The sequence below is a fragment of the Rhinatrema bivittatum genome, chromosome 10 (assembly GCF_901001135.1).
Source record: "Rhinatrema bivittatum chromosome 10, aRhiBiv1.1, whole genome shotgun sequence".
NCBI lineage: Eukaryota > Metazoa > Chordata > Amphibia > Gymnophiona > Rhinatrematidae > Rhinatrema > Rhinatrema bivittatum.
The window spans coordinates 63,125,774-63,139,942 of NC_042624.1; the positions used below are offsets into that span (position 1 = coordinate 63,125,774).

Here is a 14,169-nt window from a genome sequence, read left to right on the forward strand (position 1 = left end):
GAGGATTTGTTTCATCCCAACCCATCAGCATGGGGGTGGCATACTGGGGAGAAAAGTCATTTCCTGGAAGATATCCAGGGGGAGTAAGGATGCTCGACAGGTCCAAGCTGAGGGGGAGGGTACTTGTATATATGCTTTTTTTTCTACATGTTCAACTTTTTGAAAATTCACCCCTCCAACTTTATTTATGTATTTATAAGACAGACCCAGAGCTCTCAGCTGTACTTGAAATGTAGTAAAATGTATATACTGGCTTTAAAGCATGCTTCTAGATAAACGTGATAGTTCTAGTTTGTTCTGAGAATATCATTTCAGCACAGCCCACCTCAGAACTGCGATTCTTGAGAGGTCTCTTGAGTGTTATACAATATGAAGGGCTACTTATATCTTGCTTTGCATTTTTCCCAACCTGCATAAAAATCCCCAGCAGATTGATGCATATTAGGGATGTGCTTAGAAAACATTTTCATTTTCGTTATTCAGTTTGTTTTCAAGAAGTTTTTTTTCCACGAATTTCGGTTCATAGATTGTTTGATTTTTCATCCGTCAGGAAAAAACGAATCAAACAATTAACCCCCCACCAAAAAAAAAACAAAGCCTCCTGGGGCCTCACATCTGCAAAAATGCCAGGGCCAGGGTTCTCCCCCAGACCCCAATTAACCGGTCAGGACCCAGGCCAGATGCTGTGACCCAATCTGGAGGCCAGGTCCCGATGCCAGGGCCTCAGAGCAGACCCAGGCTTGATACCGCAACCCGACTCGGAGGCTGGGTCTCGACACCGGGGCCTAAGTCCGGACCCAGTCCCCGATGCCTGGACCTCGGCCTGGGGTCGGGCCCAGGCCTCAGTGTTCAGGCCTGGGAGCTCCCCCGTCCGTCGACTTCTTTCTTAGGCTCTTCACTGCCAAATGATGGCGTCCGCTGTGGTCGCGCTGGAGTGAATTAACTCCGGTCTTTTTACTCCTATGGATGGAGCCATTTTGATGTATGGCAATGCCGTACCCTGGGCTGAGGCCTATGTATTAGGACCCAGCCACCTTGCTGAGGCCTCGACATTGGGACTGGCCTCCAGGTCTGGTCGCAGTGTCTGGCCTGGGTTTGGACCGAGGCCCTGGTGTCAGGACCCAGCTCTGGGTTTGGGTCCCGGTGTCGGGCCAGGGTCTGGCCCTAGAACTAGGCCTGATGTATTTTTGAAAATCGAAATGAACAATAAGGTTCATTTCATTCAGGGGGCACCGATTCGGTTTTTTTGCAGTTTCATTTTGCAGTTTCGACATTTTGCAGTTTCATTTTAAATGAATCCACATCCCTAATGCACATTACCTGCCAGTTTTAATGCAGTCGAATACATCAGGCTTTAACGCCCTGTATAGTAAATTAATTTGATGCCATATTAAAAAGAGTATGGCCATTCTAGCTCTAATGTTTTGGGCAGCTCAATTTTCCCCCACTAACTGGCCCAAAGTGAGAGCTGGTTAACAGAGGAAACACTCTCACATCTGCTGAAAGCCAAAATGGGCCACCGAGACCCTTCAACACACACCCCTCCAAGTTGAAATTGGATCACCATCACCTACCCCTTACACCTCTCCACAAGATAAAATGAGCTTCTGGGCCCCTCCAGCAGACTAGACAGTGAGCCTCTTAGCCCACCAAGCGCACGTCTAAATCATGCCTCTGGGACCTTTTAGCTCTCAACCTCTCCCTCCCCCAGGAGTCAAAATAGGCTTCCAGACCCCTCTCACTCCCATCTTTCCCAGACTCCATTCATCCTCCAATATACTGCTGAAATCTTCACCAGCAAGGGGAAAGCGGTTTTCCAAATGGTGCCATGGACATGCTGACCCACATGCCACTTGCCGCTGAGGTGCAATTAACTTTGCAGCCTTAAGCTTCAAAGATATTAATGTTGGATAGGACATCCAGCATTAATATCTAATGAGGCTATTTTAAGTATTTGTTTTGGGGGGAGGGGGTCTTGTAAGTATATTATTGTTAACATCAAGAAACTGGCCCTTAATATAGGCATTACTTCTAAAACCCATTGGTACATAGACTCCTAAATGTCTTTATCCAGCCCTGGAAGTGGAAACAAACTTACTCATGCCAGGTTTGCAGTTATTAGTTTATTTATGTGGCTGCTCACGCTGTCTAAGATAGCGTGGGGAGCCACTCTTATAGTGATAAGAGTGCACCTCACATGTCCGTTTGGTGTGCTTCAAATCATTTAATGGGCTTATGGAAGCAAGCACTCTGGTGCATGTAGCCGCAGAGCTGTGACTGGTCATGTATGCTTGTCTTGGCTGGATTGTAAATTCCATGGAGCACAGACTGGCTTTTGTTTTGGGTCTGTACAGCTCTGCTTATGTCTGATAGTGCTTTAGAAATTGCAGTAATAATGTGTTGTACCCTCAAGACTATTTTACAAACATGAGCATGAAGTCGGTCTGACTGGGCAAATGATAACAGTCTGAGGAACTTTAACAGACTCATTGTCTCATGGAATGGGCTACTTAATTGTATGTTTCGAGAGAACCTTTTAAATTTACAACTAAAAAATGTGTTTTCTTTTATAATCCCATATATTAATGTATGCAAGAAAAGGGGAGTGCTTAATTTTTCTATAAAACAGTGTGTTGGGTTTGATTTATCAGGGAGTTTTCCTATACGTAATGCATGGGGGAAAATCTTTAATAAAGCAGGTCTGTTGTCTTATATTCTTTGACCAGATACAATAAATAACACTGTTCACTATAAGTTCATGGTCTACATCTCACTTAATCCTTTCATGTGTCTGTTGGAAACAGAGGCCTTTTACCTATCAGTATCTGCATAAATAAATGTTTTAGTACAGTATATTGCAATATATGTTAGTATAAGTAGTGGTATCCTGTCAACCTCTTATAGCCTAAACTGAGCAAAGAAATACTCCAGAGTTATACACTTTTTTCTCAGTGACTGATATATCAGATTGCCTTACAGGTAAGGGTGAACGCAACTCTATGACCACAGGGACATTTTTATTCGCTTCATGGTTTTTCTGCTAATTCATCTCAAATTGTCTTAATATCAAATTAAGAATAAGTAGCCTCTGAATATTTTGGCTTGCAAATTAAAAACCTTGAATAGGCAAAGAAATTTCCTCAAAGTACCCTTGCTGTTCAAATACAAGTTGGCTCTGCCTTAAGCACAAGACAATGGGAATGCTATCATGGCGATGCAGGTGTTTCAAGATCTGCATGTGGCTTTGCCTTGTGTTGCTCGTGCTTTGCTAAGCAAATGTCCCCCTCCTCTTTGTGATCATCCTCCGGAGACTGCACGTCTTACACCCTGTTTTGCGCTTGCAGGTCACTGTGGGAAGTATATTTGAAGTGGTCTGGGCCATTTTCAGACCTGGAACCTCCTTTGGGATCAGTGTGCTACGAGCTCTCCGGCTTCTCAGAATATTTAAAGTAACCAAGTAAGGAAGAAGCATGGTCTCATTCTGCTACTGCTGCCCGCCACTCGCTCTTGACCTACATTACAAATTCAAGTCATTCCCTTCCCTTCCCCTTTCTTCAAAACTGCTGCTAGATGCTATCTTTTGCCCTGCTTAGCGGTCTCGCCATTACAGTCTCCTTCCTCTCTCAGAGGCTATCCATTACGTCACTGCCATACCATGTAATGTACTTGTCACCTCTGGTCAGATCTACATTTCCATTGCCCACCCCTCTCATCTCTAACCCATCCTTCATTACTTCTCTAAGTAGACCTGTGTCACCTTCTTTCTTGTGTTTTACGGTTTCAGCTGGTCCTCTTAGTTGTTATGGATTACTGCACTGGCAATTCATTCAACAGTTATATGTAGAAATGAAAAGGTCAACAAATAAGTTGTAGGGGATAACCTTTTTATTGGACTAATTAAATACGGTTATGGCTAGCTTTTGTGTGCTATACGTTTCTTTCATGAGGATGATGTCAGAATGAGGTCATGGCGTCTCACAAATGTATTAAGTTAGTCCAATAAAAAGGCATGACCTCTAGCTTCTTTGTTGATCTTTATTTGTGCACATCCAAATGGACTCCTATTGTAATTTCACTACTTTATTCAGCAAGCAGGCTGGTGGAAGCCCTAGGCAGCCACCTGGAGCGCCATGGAACTGGAGGTGACTTGACAATGGCATTTCTTCCTTCCCGCTCACACGGGCCCAGATGAGGAAGTGGCGTTACGCAGGCCCATGGGGGATGGATAAAGGAGATGCCATTGCTGCCGTGGGAAGGAGCCAGGAGCAGGCTGCAGCATCTGCCTTCACAATGGGAAGGAACAATAAAGTGGAGCAGCGTCGAGCCCCGCAGCCAAAGAAAGGACACAGAACAGGAGACAGAATGATGTCAGGTGCATGCCACCAAAAGGAGGTGGAGCAGGAGCGGCTTTGTGTCATGTCCCTGTGACCAAAACATAAAAAGGAATAAGAAGCAGAGCAGCAGGAACAGAACTGGCTCCTGCCACCCAAAGAAAAAGGAGGAATTTCATCCTCCATGAGGACTGAAGGAGAGGTTACTGCTGCTGCTTGTGCTTCCAGAGGGGGATAAGAGTGAGTGAAGGAGGTAGGGAATGCTATTGAGCAGGTATGAGAGTGAGAGTGCACGCAAGTATGCATGTGTATGAGCGAGCATGTGTGTGTATATGAGAGAGAGAGGAGAATGTGTGTGTGTACAACACCCTCCCCTTCCCTGCTAATCCACAACAATCTCAAGGCATCTAGAAATCAAAGGTTCCCAGGTATGATATGCAGCAGATTTTTAAATCCTTATTCATGTTAATTATTGTTTTGTTTAAATTGTATGTTATTTGAAATATTTTATTGGTGTTTGGAAAATGTTTTAACATTTTTATATGAGTTTTTAACTACTGGATATTATTCATCGGCTGTTTTGAAATATTTATTCTTTTTATTAGTATGATTTTACTATTATTGATGATTTATATCAATGTTTCTCGACCCTCTCCTGAAGGCACACCTAAGCAGTTGGAGTTTCCAGATATCTATAATGAATATGACTGAGAGAGATTTGCATACACCAAGTTTACAAAATATGCAAATCTATTTCATGCATTTTCATTGTGGCAATCCTGAAAACCTGACTAGATAAGTGTGCCTCCAGAAGAGGTTATGAAACACCGATTTATATTCTAGATTTTATCTGATGTTTTATGAGGCATGGTGATGTTTCTGATTTTACATTGTTGCACTGAATACGGAGTCTGGCTTTTTGTGTTCTCAGGTTCAGTTATTGTCTGTATTTTGTAAGGGGCTGTCTTTGTTCTGCATGTGTGATCAAGGTAAGGATTTGCTAGTGTGTAGTTTCTGTGTAAGGATCTATAGCATCATGGTTTGTTCTTTTCCTAATAGGAGGTATATTGATGTTTTAGGGCCTAATGTAATATTTGCAGTATTGCCTTTTCATAGGTAGGGCTGATGTTGTTTGATTGCTGGCATTTAGTGCTGTTTTGGTATGGGAGATTTACTACAGGGTGGCCCATGGAAAAGTAGCCTACCTGCGAGGCACTAGTATTGGAGGCGGGCTACTTTTCCATGGGCCACCCTATATATTATGTTTGTAATTCAGTTTACTCTTGTCTTTTGAGGACCAAGCGCATACTCAACATATGTTACAATAGGCCAAGTAGCATATGTTTTCCAAGTGTCTTTTTTTTTTTTTGCTTTTTTGCAGGGTTTTCTGGTTGGCACCACAGCAGTACATGTAGATATATTATACATGTTGCAAGTGATATTTAAATGTACTTTTTCATGTAAAATGTGTTATTATAAATGCATAAGTTTTAATTGTGTGTGGGGAGGGTGTGCGAGGTTCGAAGCGGGGAGTGCAAAGCTGTAAGGTTTGCCTAGCACACCAAATACACTTGTACTGGCTCTGTCAGCAATTGTGGAAAAAGTGAATTAGTCATTCATTTCAGAACAAAGAAAAGAAGAATGAGCTCTTCAGAGCAGAGGGGCATTTAATTTGATTGGCAAAAGAATTAGAAGGCTAGAATAAGAACTTATATTGCTCTGATCTGTCCTTTCATGTATCTACTTTAATGCCATTTTTTTTTCGATTATTTCTCACCTGTCCTTCAACCACTATTGAAAGATTGCTAGGAAATTGCAGTTTGTCCCTTTTTTTTTTAATCTTTCTAGAATGTATCATTTCCTTGTGATATTTATTGGAGGACTAATTTGACTGCAATTTTTTTTCCTGCATTTTTCACAATAAGGGACTTTGGGATAGATAGTAGTGCTGAATTTCACTCTTATTTCTGTTGTGTTCTCTTCATTCCTCTTTAATTTTTTTTTTTATTTAAAATATTTATAGACTGCATAATCCAAAGCTCTAAGTGGCTTACAATAAAACAGGCATGGCTGGAATAAAACTAAACTCTATACAAAAACAGCCCTGGCAGTTTCTTGTTCAGCTTGCAGCATAAAAATAAAAAAACCTCTTTTTTTCAGTTAGGGTGCCGTGCTGAATGAGCTAAGAAAGTGCACCACAGTGCTCCTGACAATCTGAAAGCTTTCTTTAAATGGGAAGGTTTTCAACTGCTTTTTAGATGCGGAGAAGCTTGGCTCCTTGCGAATCTCTTCGGGCAGAAAGTTCCAGAAGAAGCCGGCAGCCGCCAAATGTTTGGGTTTTTTTTCCGCCGAACTCCTCTAGACTAACAGACCCCCACAGTCGGAACACCCCGGAGGCACCGGCTGAATCTGAGCAGACATACACCTTTCACGGTACCAGATCAAGGGGCCAATTTCCAAAGGGTTTAAAAAAAAAAAAAAAAAAAGATGCTTTAAAAATCTGCCCTGGGCCCTTGGTAGGAAAGGAGGCAGGGCTGGAAGCGGAAGCAGGATAGGCCTGGAAAAGCAAGCGCGGGGAATTTCTTTTCAAATACCCGTACCTGCTCTTCACGGATTTGACCAGGGATGCACTTTCGATGGAAACAATATTGGAAAAGCTCAAAGAAATTTTGTTTTCAAAAAGAAAGTTTGTTCCTTTTTTCATTTCATTTTGAGAAGAAGCCCCCAGTCTAGAAACTGAAAAGGCCCCTCAGGCCTCTCTTCCAAACCCATCTTACCCCATCCATGCCTCATGCTGGGGCAGGAGCAATCCCCAGTTGCCCCTGCCCTCCCAGTGCTGTATTCCAAACTGGAGTAAGGGAGAGGTCCAGAGAGGGGGGGAACGTTTGCTAAGCCTGGGGTGGAGCTTTTCTTTTGTTGTATGGTTTTGGCGTGCACTACAACCGACAAACCAGAAAAAGGCCGGAAACAAAATGAAACCCACTCCACCAATGAAAAGGAAATGAATGAAATAAAAATAACCTCCTTACACACCCCTAGATTTAACCTGTATACGTTGCGCCTGCAAATTGTGTGGGTTAAATGCACGCCATGCAATGGATGTTCAATGGGAAACTCTGCGGGAGTTTCTCTTTGAAAATAGATTTGCAAGCCCCCGGGTACAGCAGCCGCTGGCCACTGAGAATTTGCCCTCCCCTGTGACCAATATGATGTCACTAGAAGCTGCCAATCAAGTAGAATTAATATTCAGCAGTAAGGATGATGGAATATTGAAGCTGGGCGTGACACTCAAACCTTTTGCTTTTTGTTCTTTCATTTATTTATGTATTTTTTTAGAAAATGTGGAGGGGGTGGCAGGGCCCTGCAGTTATATTCTGCTTCTTTGAGCTTCCCGCTTAATCGTAAGCAGCCTCATACATTCCATGTGACTTCATTGGCATCTACCTGAAGCTGTTCCCTCCATCCTCTCTAACCTAGCCATTGCAGTGACAGCGGCCAAAAGCCACAGAGCCCCAAGGTATCACCATTGCCTGATGACTGAGACGCCCTTCCCCAATGGGAGTGCAAAAGCTGCCTCTGCAGCTGCCTCAGCCCTTGCCAGCCCAAAGATGAAAAGCGAGGCTTACGAACAGAGCCCAGGGCTCCTGCATGGCAGTGCACAGCACAGAGGCAGCTCGCCTCAGTAAAATATGCACGGATAGCCTTTCCTTACAACATACTCATTACATAAAATTAAATCTTTCATTCAGAATTAGCATTCTATGCTTGCACTATGCGGGTGTGTGGAAGGGTACAATGTACGGAGAGGGAGAATTATTATGTTAGCACATTTAGGTAAGTTGAGGGTGCAATATGCAAAGCCGTGTCTCTGTCTATACACACATATATTTCTACTTAATTTGTACAAGTCTACTTTTAATTTATTTCCTTTTGTACTCCGTTTCAAAATTCATAAACCATGATTTATCTTAAGACTCACAGAATGAGATATCCCCAGGTTTCTCACTGTTAAGAAAGGCAGAGAACATAAGGGAATTTCAGGACAACAAGTTGTTCCATTTTGACTCAAACTACTTCAGTACTTTTTATCAGCCATCGTGACAGAAACAGTAATTGGGCAGGCTCTGTTAGAAAATATTTCAGAGCTGCCCAATTTTAGAAAATTACAAGATTCTAAGCCGCCTTTCTTTCGTTATTTAATTGTAGCATCTTAAGCTTTGCTTTCGTTCTCTTGTCTTCCCATATGGGGAGGGCAATTTTGAGACCTTCACGCGCAGCTTGCGGATCCAAAAGTACAAATCGCCCACAGACTTGGCAAAGGACTTTTCAAAAGAAATGTCCCGCAAGGAGTTTCTCTTTGAATGTTTGGACTGCCCACGTGACACGAGTGTTTGTTTTAGCCGCACACTTCTCATGTGCCTGGATTCAGGTGCAGTGTGTGCGGGGGAAAGCACACATGGTAACTTGAAATTGAAAACACTGCATGTAGTTTCTTACGCCCAACCTACCACTGCCCCTTTTACCCATACAGGGAGGATGACTCTCAAACAACTGTGTGTGGTGGCATACACGCAATTACACATATATCTGGCCGCACACATATTTGCTACAGTATTGTGTGATACGTGCAGTTCATATGTGCGCATATTATAAAATAGGTGTGATTCTACCACGCTACATACGTGCGTACGTAGGCATATGGGTGAACACATGCAAGGCATTAAAACCTTGCCTATACTTTACCCACCTAGTTTAAATATATACTTACATGTAAAAATAAACTACAACTTGTGCAAGGTGTGTCTTTAAATTAGCAACTTACGTACGTAAATGTGGACCCCGCCTTGGAATGCCCCAGACCACCCCTTTTTTACACCCGTGTAGATAGATAGATAGATAGATAGATATATATATATATATATATGTGTGTGTGTGTGTGAAAGTGAACATACGCAAATATTTTTAACTTTTATAAAATATAGAACATGCGACTAGAAGCTACTTACACGCACATATGTTATATTTTATGGGTACATGTTTTCAAAATTTGCCATTAAGTGGGAGTGGGGGGGCAGGGACAATAATCAAACCTCTTTTTTTTTAGCCGGGTAAATTCATATTTTCCCTCATAACATCTTTTGATTATTGCCCGAAAAATAACTGACTAAACTGTTATATATTGAAAAGTTCCAGCTGGCACCCTAGGTGATAGACACACGGAGAGATCTCGGCAGTAAATTTGTACTGTGCCGCTGCATTCTGTCCTAATAAGTTTTATCCGGCTAACTTCAGATCTGCTATCGAGCAGGATAAATCTGAATATCAGCAGTTAACCGGCTAAGTTAGCCAGCAAGTCGTTCCTCCCCATTACTCCCACATGCCACCCTCTACCTGCTGGCTAGCTACATAACCAGATAAGTACTTATCTGGCTAAGTGGTTGCTGCTGAATGGGAATGGATAGAGTCAGCTATGTCCCTACTTATCTGGCTAAGTAGCAGTGAATATCACTAGGGATGTGAATCGGTACTGGACTCGTTTCCGGTATCGAGTTCGGGTAAAAACCGCGAGATCTTCGTTCCCGTGATTCTTACCCGTTTTAATCGGCTGTGTCGTGCCGAAAAAAACCAAAACACCCCGACTCTTTAAATTTAATTCTTTCGCATCCCCCACCCTCCCAGACGCCTCCCCAAAATTTTTTAAGTACCTGGTGGTCCAGCAGGGATCCCGGGAGTGATCTCCCGCTCTTGGGCTGTCGGCTGCCACTAATCAAAATGGCGCCGATGGCCCTTTGTCCTTAGCATGTGACAGGTTATCCCTGCCATTGGCCAGCCCCTGTCACATCCCTAAATATCACCCTCTTAATATTTAAAGCACCAGTTTCTAATGTTAAACAGATTTCTTACTTGTTTTACTCATTATTGGCTGTCCTAGAATCGGAGTCTGTTTTGTCAACATTAACGATGCATCTTGAAATTTTTCCAGTTTTTAAAAGTATCTTTTCCAACTCTGGTAGCAAGATCTTTATTTCAGAAAGGTATAAGAACACTAAGGACCTGATTTTCAAAAACATTTTCATGCTTAAAATTGGGTTTTACACATGTAAAGGAAAATTGGTTCTTACCTGCTAATTTTCGTTCCTGTAGTACCACGGATCAGTCCAGGACAGCTGAGTTTTGCCTCCCCACCAGCAGATGGAGACAGAAAAAGACTTCACGGACTCTGTCCTATACACATGAGGTGCCACCTAGTGTCTGCCAGTATTACACAGTACCCAAGCAGAAAATATATAAACCAGAACTACAACTAGAAAACAACCTCCCCCTGAAGAGCAGAGGAGATGAAAACACCGAAAAACATTGTCCACGCCGGCAATGTGAGAGGCCGCTGTCTGATAAAGATGCTTCTCCACCCAAAGGAACAAGAGCTGGGCCTCCACCGCCACTGGACGGCTCCTGGTGCTGCCCTGAAAATTGATGTAGGCTACCACCGTCGCATTGTCTGAGAGCACCCTCACCAACCTGCCCTCCATCAGCGGGAGGAGGGCCTGGAGCGCTAGCCGAACCATCCTGGTTTCCAAGCAATTGATTGACCAGGAGGCCTTCTGCCTGGTCCATTGGCCCTGGACCACTGTATCCTGACAAAACGCTCCCCACCCAGAGAGGCTGGCATCCGTGGTCACTACGATCCAACAGGGAGTCTCCAAATCCACCCCCTGCCACAAGGTGTGCGGCGAAAGCCACCACCGAAGACTGGAACTCACCCCGCCCGACAGGGGCAAGACAAGCTGGAAGCGCTGCGAGAGGGGATTCCAACGGGACAGCAAGGCTGACTGAAGAGGATGCATATGTGCAAATGCCCACGGCACGAGGTCGATGGTCGAGGCCATTGAGCCCAGGACCTGCAAATAATCCCAGACTCTGGGTCGAGCGAGAGATTGCAACCCTACCACCAGCGATGTGAGCTTCAAAATCCTCTCTTCGGTCAGAAATACCTTTCCTAAGGCTGTATCGAAGCGAACCCCTAGGAACTCTAAGATCTGAGAAGGAGCCAGATGACTCTTCTCTGGGTTCACCTCCCTTCCTAATGAGTCCAACATCCAAAGCACATGCCTCACAGCGGCTCTGCAGAGTCTTTCTGACTATGCTCGAATTAGCCAATCATCCAGGTAGGGATGTACTAGTATTCCTTCCCGTCTCAAGGCGGCCACGACCACCACCATCATCTTGTGAATACCCTGGGCGCTGTCGCGAGACTGAACGGAAGGGCGCAGAACTGAAAATGGCGCCACAGGATCGCAAACCGCAGATATTTCTGATGGTCTGAACATATCGGGATGTGCAAGTATGCTTCCGTCAGGTCAAGCGACACCAAGAACTCCCCCTTGTGTACCGATGCTATGACAGAGCGAAGCGTTTCCATCTGAAATTGGGATACCCTCAGAGCGCGATTCATCCGCTTCAAATTGAGGATGGGACGAAAGGTGCTGTCCTTTTTTGGTACCACGAAGTAGATGGAGTATCGCCAACGCCTTAGCTGCCCTGCGGGCACTGGAACTATGGCCCCCAGATCTTGCAGGCACTGCACGGTGTCTTGTACCGCCCGGCGCTTTAGGTGGTACGCGCAAGGGGACACTATGTAATGCTCCTTGATCAGCCAAGCAAAATCTAAGGCATAGCCATGCTCTATTATGCTGAGGACTCATTGGTCAGAGGTTATTTGGGCCCACGCTTCCCGGAAAAAAGTTAATCTTCCCCAGATTCTGGGAACGGAAGGGTGGACCAGCCTTGCTTCATTGTGTGGACTTGGAGCCACCATGGAACTGCAGAGCACCATCTCTGGCTAGTCGGCCTCGAAAGGACTGGTTCCAAGAAGCCTGACGGGGTGCACTCTGACAAAATGATGACCCGGTCGACCATGAAGAGCAGAAACAACGATTTCCCCGAAATCTCGCCCGCTGAGGAAAGGAGCCTTTGGACCGAGGTCTATCTTCTGGCAACCTGTGGACCTTATTGTCCTCCAGCTTTTGCCCAAAAAGGAGCTTCCCCTTAAATGGCAAAGAACTCAGCTGCGCTTTAGAAGACGTATCCGCAGACCAGTTCCTGAGCCAGAGGAGCCTGCGAACAGACACCGCTGAAACCATTGTACAACCTGACGTCCTCAGGAGATCATACAGGGCATCCACGCTGTACGCCACTGCTGCTTCCAGTCGGCTAGCTCGCAGTGCTGCCGCGCCGGAAAGGTCTGCCTCCGCCTGCCAATCCTGAATCCAGCGGAGACAAGCCCTCTGTGCGAAACTGCTGCACATCGCCGCCCGGACTCCGAGGGCTGACCCCTCAAAGATCTTCTTTAGCTGTAGCTCCAGCTTACGATCCTGCAAGTCCTTCAACGCAGTGCCCCCGAGACTGGAATGGTAGTCCGTTTCGTGACTGCTGAGACCGCGGAGTCCACTTTGGGAATCCTGAGGAGTTCCAAAGCATCCTCCGGGAGCAGATACAATTTGTCCATAGCTCGTCCTACCTTCAAGCCAAGATCTGGATTGTTCCACTCTTTAAACAAGAGATCCGGGACCGACATATGAAAAGGAAAGGAACGAGCAGGACCTCGAAGGTCCAGCATGACAGGATCCATAGCCCCAAACCTGGAATCCTCAGGCGGGACCTCAATAGTGAGTTCCTCCAGAATGACTGGTATCAGTGGTCCCAGCTCATCTCTTCGGTACAGCCGCACCACCTTGGGATCATTGCCCTCCACTGCCGGGACACCCCCCGGTTTGGATGGCTTAGGGTGCAGATACGGATCTTCCTCCTGCCCCTCCCCCGGGGCCGATGGAGGCGGCTGATCGTCATCCGATGAGTCCGTCTGCGATGACTCTGTCGGCCGGGACCTAGACCGGAGAGGGCGCTTCGCCTTGGAAGCATCTCCACCCACTGACAACCTGGAGCACTTTTGCGAAGAGAACCTTCTCCCCACCCCCAAGGAAGCCGAGGATGCCCGGGGCAACTTGGAGCGCAATCTCTTTTTCATCCAGTGGGCCTTGAAGAACTTGTGTAGCATCCTGACAAATTCTGAGGAGAACGAAGAAGAAGAATTATCGGACTCCAGGTCCCATTCCTCCTCCGAGAAATCCCCATCCTGGGCATCCGGAACTGTGCCCCCCCCCCCCCCCCCCCCAGGGGCAGCCGGCCTCGGAGAGAGTGGAGGAGGAGAAGGACCCCTCTGCCAGCACCTCCAGCGCTGCTCTTTATTGGTCCCTTAAGATTTTCAATAAGGCCTCCGATCCTGCACTCAGCAGGAAAGGATCTGAGCTCTGCCTCCCTCAATCGGGCCTTCTCGGTTCCTGATGAGGCCTAACTCTGTCCTTATCAGCCTTGTGCTGAAATTCCTGCAATGGGCCTTCCCCGCTTGAGAGACAGGCCGTGCAGACCCCAGCGCGGGAAATCCGCGCGCACTGCCACAGGCAGAGCAGGCCGCACCATGTGGCATGTCCCCGGACTCGATTTTAGGCTCCCCAAAAAAAGAACCACGGTGATCGGTCGAATTTCCCGGTCGAACAACAGGCTGGGAAAGCGGCGAAAGCGCACCAAAACGTGACGAAAATGGAGCAAACACTCGGCCGGAAGGTCCTTACACTCAAAAAAAGTAACTTTGATTTTTTTTTTTTTTTTTTACTTGATTGTTTACCTGGTCGAAGTCAGGCTGGCTGAGGGTGAGAGAGCCGGGTCTCCCGGTGTCACCCTTCGCCACAGCAGTTTTTAGGGTCCCTAACCCTCTGCTCTCCAGCCTCGAATACCAGGGGGGATGGTCCCACCAGGACCTGGCAAACCCCGGGAGGCTAAA

The 14,169-nt window shown here is 45.8% G+C and overlaps 1 protein-coding gene across 10 annotated transcripts in view; it reads left to right on the forward strand.

Moving 5' to 3' along the window:
- CACNA1E (calcium voltage-gated channel subunit alpha1 E) overlaps window positions 1-14,169 on the forward strand; it is a 735,423-nt gene that overhangs the window by 478,331 nt on the left and 242,923 nt on the right. For all 10 annotated transcript variants that reach the window (XR_003858904.1, XR_003858905.1, XM_029617785.1 and 7 more), the window contains exon 15: window positions 3,345-3,457. Coding sequence is in view for 8 of the 10 variants with exons in the window: in XM_029617785.1 (XP_029473645.1) it covers window positions 3,345-3,457 (113 nt within the window). In the remaining 2 variants the exon portion in view is untranslated. The remainder of the gene's footprint in view (window positions 1-3,344; window positions 3,458-14,169) is intronic.